This window comes from Cyprinodon tularosa, unplaced genomic scaffold (assembly GCF_016077235.1).
Source record: "Cyprinodon tularosa strain WSP-4 unplaced genomic scaffold, ASM1607723v1 ctg15, whole genome shotgun sequence".
Lineage (NCBI taxonomy): Eukaryota > Metazoa > Chordata > Actinopteri > Cyprinodontiformes > Cyprinodontidae > Cyprinodon > Cyprinodon tularosa.
In genome coordinates, this window is record NW_024038331.1 from 465,821 (window position 1) to 485,997 (window position 20,177).

A 20,177-nucleotide genomic window follows, 5' to 3' on the forward strand; every position below is an offset into this window, starting at 1 on the left:
CTGCAGCTCTGCACACAAACTCAGAAACCTGTCAGGTTCATATTCACAATCTGACATTGCATAAAGAGAGACATCTTATTAACATTAAAGCTTTGGATTGACGTAATTTGTTCAGAATGTCAACGCCGCCTCCTCTGCACTATCAAGCTCTGTCAAACTGCAGCTGAAATAGATATATATATTTATAACAAAAACACCTGGAATGAGGATAAATATTCATACGCTGAGATTAATGGCCGAGCGCCAACAGACGTCACTCTGTGTAGTGCGGGCTAGACCCGTTGACAAGGTGAAAGATGGGGATTAGTAAGAGATTCCTGACTGCGATTCAGTGTTTCATTTCAGATTAAGAAAACAAAAATTACTTGCTCTTATATTAATCTATATTTTCTTTTTCAGAAGAATGATTTTTAAACATACAAATCATTACGATCACAATCCATAATCACTGTTACATGTGTGCTGCTTGCATTGTCTGACAAGCAAAGAACCCCAGAAACAAAAAAAAACAAAACATTCCTGTTAATGTCCAGCATTAGGGGAAGTGTAGAGCATGATATTAAGGCGCAAAAAAAAAAAAAAAGAAGAAAATCCAACATTTGCGATTATACTTTTTCTCTTTTTCGCCTCAATCTCAGCTCAATTTGCCATTCCAGACCTGCAGGATATCTGGGCCAAATTATCAACCCACAAGTCTCCTCTGTCAGTGTAGGAATGAGCCGTTTGTGGAGCTGTGTGGCGCTGACCCACTTTGACCCGTCCAATGGTGAGCAAACATCTCAGGGAAGATGGATGGAGGGAAAAACAACAGACACGTGTAGGAGGTCTGGTGAATGACATGAAAGCTGGCTGATGCTGATTCTCCTTCGCTTCTCTCCTCACTCTGCCCATCCTTGGATTTACTTTGGGAGTGACATTTTTTGTTGTTTTTTTTTTCCCCCCAAAGAGGGACTTCCTTCTGTTCTGGGGCAGAGATGGCCTCAGACTCACTCCTTCTCTTTAGTCAATGGGCACTCTCTGTGGGTGGCTGTGATGAGTGAATCAGTTCTAGTTCAAGTGAAGGTTAACCTTGTTTTAGGATGTGGCGATTTCTCCCCCTAGGTGGCGCCATCCCTTCTGTTGCGTCTCCAGTGGAGGCAGGAACTCTGTAACACAAGAAATCTGAGTGACTGCCTTATCTAGTCATGTGGCTCATGAGGAAGCTGCCAGCAGGTCAGATGAGTTTATGATCCTCCGGCTTCTAGAAAGCTTTCTCGTTCACATTTATCTAGTGGCTTGTTAACATACTTGTGATAATTGCACGTAGTTGACTGGCTGAATAGTTCAACATCTGATGCGTAGATCTCTTAGATTAGGAAGCCACTCCTTAATCCGTCATACGTTACTCATAAGGCACAACAGGACAAGAATTTTACTACGCTGAGCAGTTTTTCTTTCTTTAAATAAACAGATTATAATAATAAACATCTTACTGAACCTTGTTTTATTTCGTACACTGTCTTGATTAATGTCCAACTTCCTTATTCTAATTTCAGAGTCTAGGCCTAAAATGGAACACCTTGGTAGGTTTGAAGTTGTGTCAAAAACGTTTAATTTCCAGAAAATTAACTAAATAGCGCTGAAAGCTTGGGATATGACTTTCAGCTGCAACTAACAATTATTTTGCAAATCGATGAATCTGTTGACTATATTTTTGATTAATCGATTACTAATCGGATAGCCAAAGATTCCTCAAAGAAGATTTTTTACGAAATTAAACTACAACTTTTCAACTTGAGGAGTTCTAGATAGACCATATTGAAAACATTTAATCTTAAATGCAAAATGTTTGCATACTTTCTTACAATTTTGATATAATTACTGCTCTAAATGAGTTGATCTTTTAGCTAAAGGCATGTTTTACAGTCTCTATTCTCCAGTTAATCGATTACTAAATGAGTTGATGATCATTTCAATAATCGATTAATCACGATTAATTGTGCCAGCCTTTATAACCTATTTCTAGTTTAACATGTCCACTATTCTAACCCTCACCTTTTAACTTTATCCCTGGTCTTCATACTCTGCTTTGTTCTCTAATGTTCTCTAACAAACCCTTTGGATAAAAGCTGGATTCACACTATGATCAAATTCCACACAAGGGTGCTCTATGGGCTAATTAAAACGCATCTACATGTAACTGGATACTCTGGATTATATTAAGTGGGAAGGAGACTCCCTTTAAATGCCAGTATATATATATTCCTTTCATGTCATCCTGCATTACTTTGTGCTTGGAAGATAAAATCACTACAAAACACACTAAATTTGGGGTTTGAAGCATATCAAAAGCTTCATGGTTATGAAGGATTCTGCAACAATGTGCTTATGTTACTCAATAAGCTTTTCTAAATATAAAACCAATTCCTCATTCTTAAAATAATTTACCAATTTCAGTATTCATTTATTTTCAATAAAGTAAGAATTACTGCTTATAATTCTCTCCCTTCCCCTGACATTTAGGTTTGATCCTATTGGTCTGCTGCATAATTCATGTTCCTAGATGGCTGCTATTCATCAAAGCAGCTCTCAGGCTGCATATTCCGCTGCGATAAAAAGCTACTATCTTGGATCTGAGTCTTTTTTAAACAAACTAAAGACTTTAAATCCGATGAACTTTACTTGAAAAATGTATATATAAATGCAAAATGCTTACCACTGTTGCTACAGTTTTTGTTGTCTTTATCAGAGGCCTCTTCCTCCACCTGAAACATAAAAAAAATTGACACTTAAAAAAAAAAATCCTAAGAAAGCATGGGCCCTGCAAAGGAGACTGTAAGAAAACAGGCTAAGTTTAGACACACAAAGCCTTTCCCAAAAGAGGAAAGGAGGGGTCCCTTACCTGCTTCCTCCACTTCAGCTCACAAAAGACGCGCTCAAAGCATTCATGCATGTAGTTGAACTGGGAGAAGAGGAAACAAGAGAAAGCTGTTATTGACACTTTTTTCTGCTCAGATTACTTCCATTTGCTTATTAAGACATAAATAGAGGATTTTATTCTACAGTGAATTGATAAAGGGTAACAGGAATAAAAAAAAATTAAATTAAATGGTCAAGATGTTGTTAAGATCTGTCTCTACTTGGTAGATGGTTAATAACCCTGTTTTCTATAGTATTAGTGATATTTTTTTGCAATACTGGCAGATATTCAGAGGGACAATGTTTCTGTTAAATGCTTTATTTTCCATTATTTTCATCACAGAGTCACAGGGATACCTGAGAGAGGAGCTAGATTTAATTGGATATAGGCAAGAGAAGCCTAATGTATACTGGTATGGACCAATGTTCCTTATAATGATCCATGTGTCTGGGCATTTACACAAGGCCCCACTGGGAGCAATATCAGATGTGCAGGATGTGGCCACACACCAATATACCAGTTATAATCCCAGGATTATAGTAAGTTACATTGCTTATTAAAATAATCAGATTACAGCTGCTATTTCCATTAGCTAACTTTTAATATAAGTGAGTTGGCCCCTTGTTCATGATGTTATATTTGAGGGTCCTGTTCTAGAAGAAATTAGAGATTAAATCGTTCTGACATAACTTTATGTTGACATTAAGACATTGTAAAATTGTGTACATTTCTGTATCCCTGTAAGTCTGCAAAATATTTTATGACACAGTCTGTATTAGCATCCTACAATAAATTAGATAATAATAAAAGCATTTCAAGATTAATATCTATATAGGAAAAATGTCTCAATAAATGTTACTAGAATAGGAACAAATCTGACTAAAATCTGATCTGTTTTTCTTGTCTGTCTTTCTCATTTCTTTGATGGTTTTCCAAATATGCCACTTTAAGAGCTTTCTGGATGCTGTTTTGATACGAATCATTAAACTAAATCTTTCGCAATCAGCACTGGATGCTTCAAATGTAGCACCAATATCCACAAGCTGTGAGATCTCCCTTAGCTCCTCACACCTAAGTGTTTCAGCCATCTTATCTCCTGTTAAAGTCATTGCTTCATCGTGTAGCCTATCTGAATTTATCGAAGAAAAAAGTCACATATAGCATAGGGCGTTGAAGAGGCGCATCTTCAGCTGTGTGCCTGTTGCAAACTAGTGAGTATCATTGTTCTGGAAGCCCAGACTGGTTAAGAATTGGGGCCCCAACATATTCTTCTTTCTGCTGGATTATTTATTTATGCATCTGTAGCTCTCTCTAATGCGCTGAATAAGGATATTTGGTAAACTTTTTTAAAGGACACTGAGGTTTAATTAAACACATTCATCCAAATGCAAATCTTGTATGTATTTGTTTTTTATAAAACTTATTTGATAGTGATATTTTGAACTGGGGTTGAAGAGTAGATGGAGCACATAGATTTATAGGAATTTAATAAATGTATTTCATATTTACCCAATTCATTTGTTTTTTTATATATACATTTAATTTATTGTGGTAATGAAATATAACTGTTCTCAATTTCTCTATATTATGAAATAACAGCTGTTTCTTTTTCATTGTTAGGTTTAAGTTGAAAAATTAAAGAATGATACATGGATTCAAAGAAGTACAGCAAAAATAAAAGTTATTTGTCTAATTGATTTACAGTTTATGTTGGATTTTATTCTTTGTGCAGCATAGATTTTTTTGAGCGCTAAGAATATGCTAGCATTGAGTGATTGCTAAAGCCCACAGCTTAGAGGGAATATTAGTATGGAGACATTAGGTTTTGTGTAAATATAAGTTAAACTTTAAAAATGTGAGGCTATTTTTAGGGATAAAAGGTCAAAACTGACATTTATCCCTCCACAGCCTCTGACAGTGAATATTTATACATTTTGTAACAATAAAACCTTAGAGAGTGCGCAACCACACTTACATATGGAGTGAAGATCTTAACCCAGCGAGGTTTTTTCTCTCCTCTGGCATACTCGAAGCAGAAAGCCATGCCTTCCTCATCAGTGTCCCACCGCTGCATCTCTGCCCACTCAAAAGCTATTACCTGGTTCTAAAGAAACAGACATTTACCTGAATGTTATAATTAAATATGTGAGAAAACTGATTTTCATCTAAAAAAGTAAGCATAGAGACATTATCGCCCAAAGTCACAGAAAGTATGAATGTAAACAAATAATCGACTTACAAGTAGTTGTCGATTAATGGTTTATTAAATTGAAAATTGTTCCTCCGGTTAACTGATAAAAGTTTTCCTTCTTGGTATGAGAGGAAACTGAAGTTTTTAAGAAAATGGCCGCTTATCTATAAATCTTTATCCATCTATCCATCCATCATTAGTTGATTGATAAGATCAATCAACTTTAGATTAATCAATTGATCAAAATCTTGAATCCCCAATAAAATTAAACATAAAAAGTGATGAATCATGTCCTGCAATTAAAATAGAATTGGTAAATGGTCACCTCTAGTGTGCCGTCCTCAGTGCACGCATGCAGCTTGAAGTGATGGATGCTGATAGCTGTGATGACATGGCCCTTCCTCCTGGAGTCACAGGAGCAGTGTGGGAAGACCACCTCATTATAGCCCTCACATGTCCGCAGCAGGCTCAGGTACTAACAAGCATCATAGCAGACGGGAGTCAGTAATATCCAAAACAACCAGCTTAATTAAAAGTCATGAAAAATAAGAATAAAAAAAAAAATGCATCCCACTGTCTAAATGGAACTGACTGAGTCTTAATTAGGGATGGGGATCGTTAATATTTATTGATATCGATACGTTTATCGATACTCCTTATCGATCCGAGTCTTTATCGATACCACTATCGATACTTTTCTGTTATTTAATGGAAAGACGATGCAACAAATTTTTTTTAACAGAACTGCTATTGCTTTTATTGCTTAACAAGTGAGCATAACAAAATGTTTCTAGCCTTCAATAAACATGGCTAATGTAATAGGCCACTTCGAAATGACATAAAACTAACTAGAATATATTTTCACAATTGTTGGTTTATGTATTATACGTCTACTGTCACTTTTCATCATGTTTTTAGTGATTAGGAAAATATTTAACAAATAAATAATTGTATTTTAAATTAAATGTAATTTTTAATAAATGTTGGCATCAGTAGTTTCATTATATATTCTAAAATAATTAAAGCAATATACAACTGTATTACTCATGTTTCTCGCCAAAAACAAAATTTCCCGTTTTCTTTACGTTACACTTGAACGCATCATGATAACCTAATTGTTGTTTTACTGAGCAAATCTGAACACATCATCACGCAGCACGTCTGAAACTTTATTTACTTTTCAAGCTAACTAGCTTGTATGCTTCCGATTACAACACGGATTTCACAATTAATATTTTTAACTGACCGGACAAGCTACAAAGTCTGTGTGCGCGCTGACCAGTGTTAAGGCCCATTCATACCTCACGTTTGGCCTGCACGTCCGTATTTCTGTCCGTACGTTCTATCCGTTGACTCCTTCATACCTCCGTCCGTTGAGGTGCGCAATAACCCGTATTTCCTCTAGGTGGCAGTGCTGGGCGCCAATGATTCGTCATTGATCAAAACATGGCGATGGTCCAAGACTTGATTCTGTTGCATTCTTAGTGATTTTGTTGACATTTTGTATTAAAAACTCAATAGCGCCCCCACCGTTTCCGGTAGTATTGCTCCGTATTGATCCGTTTCGTCCGTAAGCGTAAGCTCCCAATTTTCGTGTCAAAGTACGGACGAAATCGACGGTTAGAACGTATGAAACACTCCACACGTATCCGTATCCGTCTTTTACGTGAGGTATGAATGGGCCTGTACTCTGAGTGGATGATGAAGACGAGACGGCTGTGGTGCGGCGGGGCAGCAGCCGGAGGAGGAGGAGTCTTTTCGTCTGTTCATTCATCCTCGAGTCGCGAGCGAAGTTAACTGCCAGACTTAACTTGTTTTACTTTTAATATCTGTTTGCTTACAATTTCATTCCAAAACATTGATGGACATGCTGCAGTGATTGGATTGATTAGATTTAAATGCTGTGACGCGACTCGAGGGACACACAATTATGTTACAGGACCTCCGGGAGAAAAGAAAAAAAACGACCAGACTCGATAGTGGTATCGATAAGCCCAAACGTTATTGATTTTCGGGTTTTGAAAAAAGTGGAACCGGGTCCTTGATGGAACCGGGTTTCGATCCCCATCCCTAGTCTTAATGTAGGCAGATTAACTAAAGTACATTTAATTAATGACATCAGTGTAAAGTACAGATATTGTGTGAAAAGGAAATCATTTTAGCCATAATTTTTTGCTTGGCTCCATCACATGACCTCCTCCTCTAATAGGTTACAATGTGAAAAAACATAAAGAGGTTTAAGTACATCTGAGAATGCACCACAGAGTGATGTTAGAGACCAACTTCCTTTAATAAGTCGCAAAAAAACAGCCTAAGGGTATTAGTCTTAATTAAAAAAAACAAATAATTTCTGATGCGGAAGATCTAGAATTCATTATTTTTTATCCAATCAAATGACTTTGCCGGTTTCATAAACACTTTTTAGCTGTTACCTGAATTGGATGTCTAGTAATGCAATATATTGATACTAGGATTGTAGGGACATTCAGAGCTGGAAAACCATTTCTTTTTTAACTAAGTCCTTGTTGTAACCTTCGAGGTTTGTTGTCTAAACCATGAAAACATTTCAGACCATTTCTGTCTGTGTTGGGAGTGTTTTTCCATTCAGTCCCCCCGGACCCCCCCAATAAACAAAGACTAGCCTGTGGTACTGACTGTGGCCATCTTGCGCTGCTCTGCCAGTTTCTGCAGCTGGTAGGATTTGTCCTCAGTTTTTATGAATCCCTTCTTCACATCGTCAAGAGCCTAAATGGACAGGGAAGGGTAGGAAGGGGTCAGAGAGATGCACAGATGATTACATGTTTAAGAGGAAAAACAGTCACTGTCCAGCACAAAATCAGCAAAAACGAAAACGAAAAAAAATTCTGATAGTGACTGTTTCTGCTCTTTTGTTTCTGTTATTATAGTTTCAAACAATATAATTACTCTGCAAACTAGACATGAGCCACTATAAGATGGTCTGGTTAAGATACCCTTAAGCAAAATACAGAGGTTCATTAAGGCTAATGCAATTATCTAGAACAGATGTGTAATACAGAATGATCCAACTGCTTGTATTCATTTCATTTAGATTATAATTAGTTAAAGGTAATGAAAATACAGAACACAGATTCTTAAAAAAATGAAAATATTAAACCACCATTATTTGACTATTCTCTACAGGTGAAACAGAGTTTTCTAAAGCAGGAAAATCAGCACTTGTCCTTGTATTGTACAGTATGCACCCAGGTTTGGGTTAGAGCTCCAGTTTCATGAATCCCTGCATCAGTGCAGCTCTGCATGGAGATGATCAGCTTGTGCCTCTGCTAAGGTGTTAAGAATATCCAGCTTTCATTATCTGTGTTTCCATTAACCAGATGGATTGTAATTCTGAAAAAGCAAAATTCACTAACTGGAAATACTGTTTTTCAATATAAGGTTTTTACGCTTCAATGAGGTGGTTGTTCAGTTATACTTTTGAAAACTGAAGTAGAAACACTGTTTTTCTCATCATACGAGTCACATGATCTGCAGCTGGACCTTACTGCTTTATAATGAAACAAAGAAGACTGGAGTTGGAGGATGATTGTGCTCACTAGAGCCGTAGCTGATGCGTTTACATCCGTGGCTGCCATGTTGTTTTCAAAACTATCGTATGAAAAAACTTATTTACAGTAAATCTTAAAAGAAAGTTAATTAATGGAAAAACTGCAATTGCAAAACCGCAGTTATTGTGTCTCTGACTGTAGAGACCACGGTTTCTCTATTAAGTTTAAATCAGGAGAATTTGCTGAAGGAACTAGATATTTTTGGTTACTTTGATAGGTTTTATGTACCCTTAAATATAAAACCATCATCTCAAATAAACTTGTCAAGCACAGGGAAAGAAAGTGCTCTAAAATCTGGTGGACAGCTGAGCAGTCTGGTTTTGACAAGGAGTTCTTCAATCATCAAGGCATTTGAAAACTTCTGGCCCTGAAGCATCCTGGATATTCTTCCCTTCCACAATTCGTCCAGATTGTAGTCTCTTAAAACTCTGATTGGACCTTTATTTTCATCTAATGAGAGGAAAAAGGACTGTTCTGTTGGTACTAAGACACATGTGACATATCTGGTTTCAGAGTGGCTCAACAAAGGCAAGCTGACAGGGGTAGCCATGATAAATTCTTAAAGGTATAGAGGATGATTTTTTATTTGTGGGTAGATCATCTAAATAAGTGGTCCTCGTAATTGTCAATCATTTTGGTAATATGTTTATGTAAAGCTGTCCTACGTGCTCGTCCCCAGTTAGTTATCTTTATCTGAGTATCTTCAGGTGTAAATCTGTGGTGAGCTACTGTTTCAGACCGTCATTGAAGCTCACCTTTCTCATCCCAGTTCTTTGAAAATGGCCGAGGCTCATAAGAGAAAAAGTGTCTATGAAGTGTATGAGACGAAAAGAAAGGCCTCAGAAGGCGCAGATATATCCTGGAATGCTGTTGCACGGAAAGCATACTATCACAGCGGACTGCTGTCGCCATAGGCTGCCACTACCCGACAGGGGTGACTAATAAAAATGGCGCAGGCACCACGTGGTGGAGGAGGAGTTACGTGGCCAACGGGAGCAAAAAGCAGTGATCGTCTATCTGAACAGTCAGTTTATAAAGTCCACTATATAGTCCCCGCTCTATATAGCGATTAAAGGTTTTAGGGGTTAGAGCGGACATTCGGGCACAGTAAGCTTGTATGAGCTATGAGAAGAGAAATTTTTCAAAAGAGCGTGCATGAGGAGAAATGGGCTTGTGCATGATCTCGCAAACGTTTAATACGCGTTTCCTCTCTGGAACAGGTACAGGGTTGCGCAAGTGCATTTTCTCTAAAATGCAGAGGGCAGGTCTTTCCTCCACTCTGCCTTTAAATAGATCTGGTCTTTTCCAGGATTTCTTTGACCAGAAACATTTCCCCACTGATGCATTTTGTCTGTCTATAACCGGACTAATCAAGAGAAACATTTGAAAACCTGAATGATTTGGTATCTGGAAAGAGACAAATATTACAGCCATGATCAGAGATGTTTGAAAAATCTCTGTTCACAGTTTTACTCAGAGTGGCTGCACGAAATAGAAAGGTTCATTTAGGTGTTTTAATAGGTCACTGCTGAACTTCACAGGCCTGAGGTAATGACTGACCTAATATGCTGTAAAAACTCATGGTGTGTGTTTGAGGCAGACATTTGCATGTTATATTCTCTTTGTTATATAAACTTCTCCACAGGGTGATAAACTGTAAGCTTCTTTAGCCTTGTTTCAGTAATTAGATGGTAAAACTCATTTTCTAGTTACCCTTGATCCTTTTCATACCCAACAGGATTTTAAGGTTCTAGCATACCTGGTGGAAGCAGTAGTGAAGGGCCAGGGGGTTGTCTCTGAGCAACTCTTCCTCCTGGATACTGAACAACCATTTGCGGAGTGCTAAGCATGTTCCAGGAACCGCTGATGTGTAGTTCTGCACATAAAGCTTGTGGGGGAACTCGTTTGGGGCAAGTTTCCTCACTGCAACCAGACCAGGAAGAAGGGAAAAGAATGAGCGTTGTATTATTCATAGGTTTGGCATTTATGCAATATGAGAAAGTTTACAATATACACAGAGTTCTCACCAAATGAATGGTTGATGACTTCAAAAAGAGCAAAGTAGCTGGCCATGATGCTGTCCATTCCAACCTTCAGCACCAACGCCTAAAGAAAACAAGCAATAAGAACCCAGTTAGTTCCCAGGAGATCATATCTGACAGACCTTTCCTTATTAGCATGATGTATTAGCAACGCCTGCTGCAGATGGTACCAAACAGCTGCTCTTACCTGGTACACTTGGTCAGTCGTGCTGTTTTTACGCACTCGGACGGATATGGTGGTTTTGTCAGGCAGGGCTATCCGCAGCTCAACATCTGTGACTCCGTTATAGTTCTGCCAACAAGAACAACAAAATGCTGAGTGCAGATATAGAGCTGTGTTTACATTAAAGCCAAAGTATGTTTTCTAAAGCATTATAGCAAAAATACGTCCGTTTTTAATTCTAAGGTTGATAAATGGGGCCCTAAACATAATTAAGAAACACATTCTTTTTATAAGCTCAAATGACAAGGTTTTCCCTACAGTATTCTGGATATTTTAGTACAGAATATGAACCCTAAAAGTTCTCCTACATTAATGAGAGTTTATTTTAAAGAGCATATGTTCCAAAAACACTTGGGACTAAAACAGGAAATTCCATTCTTAAAGCAAATCTGGTGAAGGACATTTTATTTTGCAAGGTTTAATTATGGTTTTATTCTTCAAATCCATCATACAGACTTCCTGAGGCAGAATATATTCTATATAAAGCAGTTAAACAACGTTGATGCGTTTACTGTGTCCTCAGGAGGTTTTAGGATATTAAACTATGATAGTTGTAAATTAAAAACATAAAATTAAATTTATAGCAAGTGGAAGCTAAGGACAATCTGACCATAGTTAGATATCCATTCCTACATCAAAACTATTTAGATTCTATTCTTCTTTTGAAAACATAGACATTGTTATATTGAAAATATAACTCAAGATTTTTCAAGTTTTTCTTTTTTTTTATTTCACCTGCTATCAGGGTAACAAATGACAGTAAATTAAGTTTGAAAATTAAAATAAAAATTATAATATGAAAGCTAAATAACAAAAATAAAATACTGATCAATAGGACATATACCTCGTCTGATTCGGAGAGGAACTCCTGCATGATGTCACTCTCCCCTATCACCCGCACAGAACAAACTACAGAGAATAATAGAGAAGAGACAATCAGAGTGAAGAGTTATTTTTTTGTGTTTTTTGATTGACTTGATTAAAAGCTTTAAAGGATAACAACTTGGAGTCTCCCTACCTCGCTCCAGGTACTCCTCTAGACCTCTACGACGAGCGTCCAGCTGCTGCTCAGAGAGAGAGAAGGGCCATTTACCAGGCAGCTTTGGGAAGTTGAAGTTGGAGAATTCCCTCTTCAGGTTTTGGTGCAGGATGGCAAACTCTCTATAGCGTTTTGAGCACAGCTGTCTGCCTGACATGTACACGTTGTAAACCTGAGGGACATTTAAACAGATAAAATAACTATTAATAGAGAAAACATTTAAAAGGCAAGTGCAAGTAATGCAGCAGAAACAGGAAGGCTGAATTACTCACCACAAACCTCTCCGAGTGCTGCTCCACATGCTTGTATGTGGGGATGGAAATGGGAACAGCCTGCTTGTCGCTGTAGTCGTAGTTAGGCTGGATATCCTCGCCGCCTTCTAACCCATCGGCTTCCTGAGGAGGAACGGACAGCACGGCCAGAACCAGCTCCTTCTCTGCAGCACGGATCAGGTCCACCACCTGCTTATGGGTCGCACCTTCCACATTTACCCCATTCCTTAATTAAATCGTGAGAAAAAACACTTAGAACTGCAAGCCACCTCCAAACACACCATACATGTAAGAAGAACCTCCGGTTTAATTTATGTTACCTGAAACCAGAATGTGGCTCAATATGTAAGAACAACAACCAAACGGGATCAGATCCCAAAGAGCTGATTAACTCTGCATTATCGGTGAAATTCTGCATCCATGAATATATTGACAATCCCACTCAAATCTATTTTTGGCAGAAGTAAAGCGCATTTAATAAATATGCATGGAAGCACTGACTATTCTTCCTGGACATTATGCTGTTATAATATCAGGGCCTCGCCTGTCAATGATTAATACAGAGATGGGAGTAAAGCGGGTCAGCGCTATTGTTTCCCCTTCCTTTGGTACTGAAAGATGCCTCCCTTTGCCTCGCTCTTCTTGGCTTTGATGAGACCAGATGGCGGCGGCATCAGGTGTCTCTGCTAATTTTCCATTGAGAAACAGTGGGGGGGGACAGGAAGGGAATAAAACACAGAAAGATTTGCACAAATCTTTCATTCAAGACATCAGTTAGTGTTAAAAACTTGTATTTGTGCAGGATTGTGAAGAGTGAAACTTATGAAGTAACAGCCGGCCATTAACATTAACCAATGACTGCTGCTCATCTAGTAAAATGATGTAGCGTTTCATATAGGGACACAGAAAAGGGAAAAGAGATATCCAAAGACAGTACTTAAATAAAGGATTCTCTCAAGTTAACAAATTTTAACCTACAAGGTGCTTCAGACAAGTTTTTCTGACACCTAAAGACGTTACAACCTGCATGTTGACTTGCCAGAGTTTTTATGCTGGATGCCTTTTCAGGTTCAAACCTTTGTACACAGACTTAGCCTGCAACACCAGGCTTTTATTATGAAGCTACAGCTTCTGGATTATAGAAAGACGAAAAAAATATACATTAACTTGTGACTATTTTTTTTCTCTCAACATGGATAAATGAAATTCAAAACATCATCTTCCACAAAATGAATAATTCAAAGTTCTCTTGTTAGAGTGACTTAATTGAAAAATAAAAATGTCTATTATACAGAAATGTCTACCCCTTGCAACTCATACAAAGTGGGAAAGGAAATGAAAGGAGAAATGGGTATATTTTAAATTTTCTTTGTGCCGACCATCTTAGCATGAAATATAAAACCAACATCACCATATTGGGAAATAGCCCAGGCTAACTTTTAGAGAAATGCCAAAAAACATTTAATAAATATCTGCTTCTAATAACCACATGATTGATCAACTGAGAATTCAACAATGAGCAAGTATGACAAAACAAAGATGTGTTAGTTTCCTCCCAGCAACACATTATTGATGATCAACACATGATAGTTCTTAATCATGATCATTTGAAGGTAATAAATAAAAAATAAAAAAAAGCAGTAACGTGTAATGGTGTCTCAAGGATTAATCCAGGAACATAAGGTAAGTTCTTAATATCTTCAATGCGATAAGCAATGTTATGTGGCTGACTTAATAGTGTTTTCAGCCTAAAAACAAAACAATAGAAACACAAAAACCTCTGAAAAAGTAAGCAAATCTATCTATGTTACATATAGTATTACATTTTAAAAGACCAATTTCTATAATTCTTATTGGTAGTGAGATTATATCATAGAAAGTTGATGTAGGTGTCAGATTGTTAGGGCATCCTTTTATGTCTTTAATCGCTGTGTTTCCTTTTTTAATTTAGCCTACTGTTACTTCTACAAAGCCAGGAGCACACCTATCAGTCAAGCTGATAAAAAACGCACAATTTTCTAAATACAAGTAGCTTTTTTCTTCTTTGTTCAACTATGCTGATGTCTGTAACTCCTAATCACTGATCCTTGTCTGATTTTTTAAATGGTCAAACTATTAATACGTCTTCGGTTAAAAATTGGACATGTCACGTGATCGGAGGCATTCAATGATTAAATGGACAAACAAAACAGAAAGGCTGTGTTTTTAAAAACAATCTGACAACTCAGCAAGTCAAAGCGAGCCAGTGTTCCTTGTTTTCTTTTTCTCTTCTTCCTTATTTCCTGTTTAGCCTATGAGAATGTACATTATGTGAACATGTTTTCTCTGCTCTGGTTTATTGCTGATTTTACAGTCAGGTGACTGAACGTTAGGAAGCTGTTCACAGGTAAGATAGAAAGGATTTCACACATCCCATAAAATAGTTTAACATGAGAGTCAAGGCTTAAAGCTCTCTTGGATGTGTCAGGGTTCTCACCAGGAATTTTTACGACCGTAGCAGGAGGGGTTATTTTACGCTACATATTCTTTTTTATGTCTTCTTATTATCTCCCCATGTGTGAACTATCCACTTGCAGCCTCTCTCTAAGCTAGCGGGGCCGTAGCACATGTGTTCACCTGCCTGTAGGCACTCAGGGTAAGTCAAGGACAGAGTCTGAGGGCTTCATGTTGTATAGAGCTTTTCGCACACATTTGTGCAAATAATGTGGCTGTTGCGCTCATTAAAAGTCAGGGTATCAGCCTGATTTCAGTTTCAATTTGACAGCTTTCAGTATAACCAGCGTTTTGGCTAAAATGGGCTGGACAGAGCCCTGGGGAGGGAGCCCAAATGTCAGTCAAAGGGGAATTAAAAAAGTTAAACTGGTAACCAGTAATGTCAGCATAGCAGGGATGAACATAAGCATAGCAGTAAAATATTTTACATTATTTTCAATGTTCAGAGTGATTTTACTGAGAACCCACAAATAGGCCAGGAGGGAATCGATTATCAAAGATATAAAGCTGTTTGGAGGTATTTACAGCTGCAAAACACATTGACAGTCAATTAGGGATATTCCAATCCGATATCGACATCTAAAATCAGTCCAACAGAAGCCGAAAAAAAAAGAGAACTTATCCGTATATATATCTGCCCGACTCTAAAATCACTGATATATGCAGGCTGACAGAAACTGCATAAACCAGTGGTTTAGTAAAAATTGGTCAGTGTGGTTCTCATAAGTGCTGTTGATGACTATTGTTCTCACTTGAACAAGCCTTTTCCAATATGCTACACAACAAAGATGCAATAAAAATTATGTATGATTCATGCTAATGTTGCATCGGGACAATGTCATGGTGAATCTTCAAAGCTGCATTATCGGTATCATATTGGAAATAAAAACTTGCATCAGGACACCCCTACATTTATATATAGAAACTAAAGACCACCATCCATCCTTTTAGTTGTGATTATGCGACAGCTAGAGGGATAAAAGCAGCGTGTCTGATAAGGTAATAACTGTGGTACGCACTCCTGCAGCTAAGAGTCAATTATATCAACTTTAAACAATATACTAAGGAAAATATATCTAATAGCTATACATAAAAAAGAAAAAAAAAATCATTCCTATATAGAGAATGTGATTTATACAACCTTAGCAGTTACTGTTACTTTCTATATATAAAAAATCAATTTGATAAATATTTTTCATTGATGTTTACTGTTTTCTTAAGAAGTCTTACTATCATTTTGTTTATAACCTATAATCAAACACTAATAAAGTTTATAAATTGATTTTCATCCTCACGCTGTATATCAACCTCTAACATTTATATGGCAAGACATTCTATTCTTGATTAACAGATTATTGAGGTTTGTACAAATACATTTTAGAATGCACTTGGATAACATTTCCCACCCCATGCCTGAAGCTGTTGCAGAACTGGAGAGCTCCTTCAGTGACAGACTGCCCCCTAAATGCACCAGGGAGCGTAATCACAGATCCTTCCTCCCAGCAGCTGTAAGACTCTATAACCACCACTGTTCCCAACAACCTCAATAAGTTGTTACATTCATGCTGGTTTTGCACAGTTTCTACCTTAGTCAGTTAAATATCATGCTGCTGTCATTTTGCACATCTCTGATGTTGCAGCTTTTTTCAAATATCCATTACTGTAAAAAATGTCTGCAGCTGTATAATGGTTATTATCCAGGTGCACAAGTCAAGTTTATACTGTTAAACACTTTACAGTGCAGAATTGTATTGTTTATCTTTTAACTCTTCACTATTCTGTTATTATACATTTTTCTGAGGTCAACATTTGTGTGACCATTTCTCTCTATAATCTTTTTGCTGCTGTAAACACCAGAATTTCCCCATTGTGGGACAATAAAGGGATTTTCTATTCTACTTTTTGTATTAAAACACTGGTATAAACAAAACAAAACAAAAAATCTTTTAGCATCTGAATTTATAAATAAACTTCTAGGTTAAATGAAATAAGTTTGACCTGTATCTCTCTGGAGTGTGAGTAGTCTAAAGCCTAATTGTCCAAAGATGTGAGCAACAGGGCTGTTGACGGCTAGCTCTAAATCACCATATCGAGGAACTACGACGCAAACTAACCCAAATCCTACAGTCAATATTAAACCAACAGGGTTATTGTGTTAAATTAAACCAACCAACGCTAACCAGATGAAACAGCCTTTGAACAAACAGCTGAGCTATAAGCAGAAGCAGGTTTGCTAGTTAGCTCAGGCTAATCAACATGCACAGGCTGTTCTCCAACTTATGTAAGCTGGTTAGCTTTCTGTTTACCTCCCCAGCTAGGGTCATGTGAACTACTTCACCAAACGTTTATTTTAGACGTCAATATTATATATATATATATTCACCGGTTTGTTAAATGCTATAATTATAAATTAGTAGAAATGTTACAGAGTCTTCAAATGTCATCCAAACACGCTAAATGGAGAGGCTAGCCTCGGTAGCTTAACTGGAAGGATTGAGGCTGGCTTACACTTCAAGGATCCTGTCACCCTTCGCTATCCCCGCTCGGTCTGCTGCTCCTCCGGGTAGAACAGCGCTGACGTGCTGAAGCGGAGCGTACAGTTCCCCGTTGATGCTCCGGAGCTGGCCTCCCTCGCTGACCTGACCGCGAACGTTAAAACCGTAGCCGGACTCCGACTTGACGATCCGCACTACCCGAGGACCAGACGTTACCGTTGCTGCGTTCTGGCCCGCAGACGAACCGACGACTGGAACGTGCTGGCGGGTCGCCGCGGGGTGAGCAGGCCGACTTTCATCGCCGACGACATCCGCCATCTTCTTATTTAACGGGTACTAAAAATCCCCCTTCTCGTTTGCAGCCGGTGATTTCCAGCAAATTCAAAACAACAGTTGAGCTCTGTCCCCCTCTCAGTTACGTTAGCTCTAAACAGACCGACTCTGTTGATGTGGCCACGCCCCTCGGTGACGTTACGAGTCACAGCAACACAACGTGACCAACCGGAAGCGTCGGTATGCTGCGCTTTTTTATTCTGTGCGAACTGCAAAATCGTCAAAATGATATATAGCAAAATTGTATACAAATAATTTTAAAGTCTCTGAATTCTGACAGCTAACAAACATGTTGGCATTAAGCCATGTATCTTGTTTTAATAAACTTCTGCCCTTCCATTAATTAAATAGCATCTTTGTGTTAAATTGCATTGTCTTAAAAAGTCGCCTAATTCCATAATTTTCCACCAATGTGTTACTGGCCCTCCCAAACAACTCACATCTTTGTCAGTGAAGCTGAGTGCTCCCACATCTCTTCCTTCATGGTGCCCATCTACAGTACGATCCAAAATACTGAGATCAAAGTCAGAATTCTAATAAAAGTCAGAATTCTGAAAGCAAAGTTAGAATTCTGAGAAAAAAGTCACAATTGTGTGATTAAAGTCAGAATTCTGAGATTAAAGTCAACATTTTGACTTTTCTTTTTCATTTAGTCAGAATTCTGACATTTTTCTCATATTATACTGAAATAAAATTGAAAAATCAGTGAACTTTTTTTTTTCAGTGGCCCTAACCCTCTTTCGTAGAACTTTTATTCTCAAAATGTAATTTACAAAGCTAACGCCACAAATTATACTCATATAGACTACAAAATGATACATCAACATTTTCAATAGAATGATAGAAAATCCATTTTTAAAATGTTGCTCCATCAAACTGTAAAGCATTTAGAAAAGGACTGAATCCTTTTCTTTATGATGAAATTTTTATAGCGTTTCAATGCTCTTTTAATCTACGGTAGCTGCTTTTGTGCTTGTTTTATTTATCTATTACCCTTATCCTTTTATTTTATATGTTCCCTTCACTTAGCACTTGGATTTTTTGAAACATATTGTGCTTTATAAATATGATGGATAAAAATATTTCCAATGAATATATAGACCAATTAAATTAATTAGTAAAATGTTAAATATTAAGTAAATTTTATGTAAAAACTATTATTGCACCATTAACTAATTTAATTGTAACTGTGGCTTGTCAAATCTACCCTAACAATTGACAGTTGAACCTCCACCACCTATACAACTATATTTAAGGGAAATTTATGAGAATATATACGATTTTTCCTCTTGGGTAAACTTGAAAGGCAAATAGAGAGCTTATAGATACAGATATCATAAGAAATACTCCTAAATGCAAAATATTGTGCAGTTATACTGTCCATTAATGTTAAATTACTCACCCATCCTTTGTCTGTACCTGTTCAGCCTACGAACACTGTGTGTAGGTGCCTCTTTCTTTAGAGATCTTTGGGATTCAGCCGACCGGAGTGGACAGTCCATTAAACGGCAACAAAGAAACAGCCAGAAAGTAATTTAGAAGAACCAGTTTATCATAACTGTTTTTGGATTCAGTCAGCAGACAAACTAATATTAGCATAACCTACCAATAGGAGAGCAGCCCCATGAAAAGTTGCACATTGTTAAATAATAACATGGACTCACACAACAGCCACGTTGTATTTAAAGATGAGGTATACTAAGAACCTCAGGCTTTCATAGCCTTTGAGTTTCTTATTTTATAAAAGTGTAATTGGTTTTGTTCAGATCGTACCCGTATATCCATTTTCTTTTCATTTCATTTCATTTCATTTATTTTGAAACATGACATGATTTTACAATGTTTGCATAGAATGCTACCTAAACATACAGCATGTTTCAAAAAGGAGCAGGATGAAGCATAAGCTTGTGACACAATTGGGTCTAACAATAAAGCCAAACATGACCTGTTTTGAAACACCGATATTAAATTCTTACCATTGTTAGCTGTGAGATCCCTGTGTTTAAAATTAAGAGGCTAATATTTGGTTGCATTTCTGTATTTTTATTCTTTTGGGGTGGCAGATGAATTTATGCAAGAACTTCCTTTGGATAAAGCATTCAATAACTGAAATTGTTCATATGCTTGGAGGTTTCTTATTTAATTAAAATGAAGGTTTTTTTCTTTTTTTAAGAAACTAAAATTGTGTTTTTATCTCATTAGTTCTTAATTGTATAAGACTCATTTCATTTCCATGGCATAAATAAATACACTACCAAGAAATAAGGGAAGACTCAATTGACACATCCTAGATCTGAATGAATGAAATATTCTCATTGAATATTTCTCTACAAAGCTGAATGTGCTGACAACAAAATCACACTGAAACCATCAATGGAAATCCAATTTATTAACCAATGGAGGCCTGGATTTAGAGTTACAAAATAAATAAATAAATAAATAAATAAATAAAGTGGGAAAAAAACCCACTACAGGCTTTGATGTAATGTCCTTAAAACAGGTCAAAATGAGCCTCAGTACTGTGTGTGGCCTCCATGTGCCTGTATGACCTTTCTACAACACCTGGGCATGCTCCTGATGAGGTGGCAGACGGTATGCTGAGG

General features: G+C 37.3%; 1 protein-coding gene across 1 annotated transcript; it reads right to left on the reverse strand.

The window, feature by feature from the left end:
• Positions 1-369: 369 nt before the first annotated feature.
• On the reverse strand, positions 370-17,704 carry snx27a (sorting nexin 27a). The gene is made up of 13 exons (XM_038279289.1): positions 17,255-17,704; positions 12,254-12,479; positions 11,961-12,153; positions 11,787-11,851; positions 10,907-11,011; positions 10,705-10,783; positions 10,437-10,600; positions 7,746-7,835; positions 5,416-5,565; positions 4,875-5,003; positions 2,882-2,941; positions 2,696-2,744; positions 370-1,145 (listed from the first exon to the last, which is right to left on the reverse strand). Exons 1-13 carry the CDS (start codon positions 17,557-17,559, stop codon positions 1,075-1,077), a joined length of 1,686 nt encoding a protein of 561 aa, XP_038135217.1. The 5' UTR covers positions 17,560-17,704; the 3' UTR covers positions 370-1,074.
• Between the last annotated feature and the right edge of the window lie 2,473 nt (positions 17,705-20,177).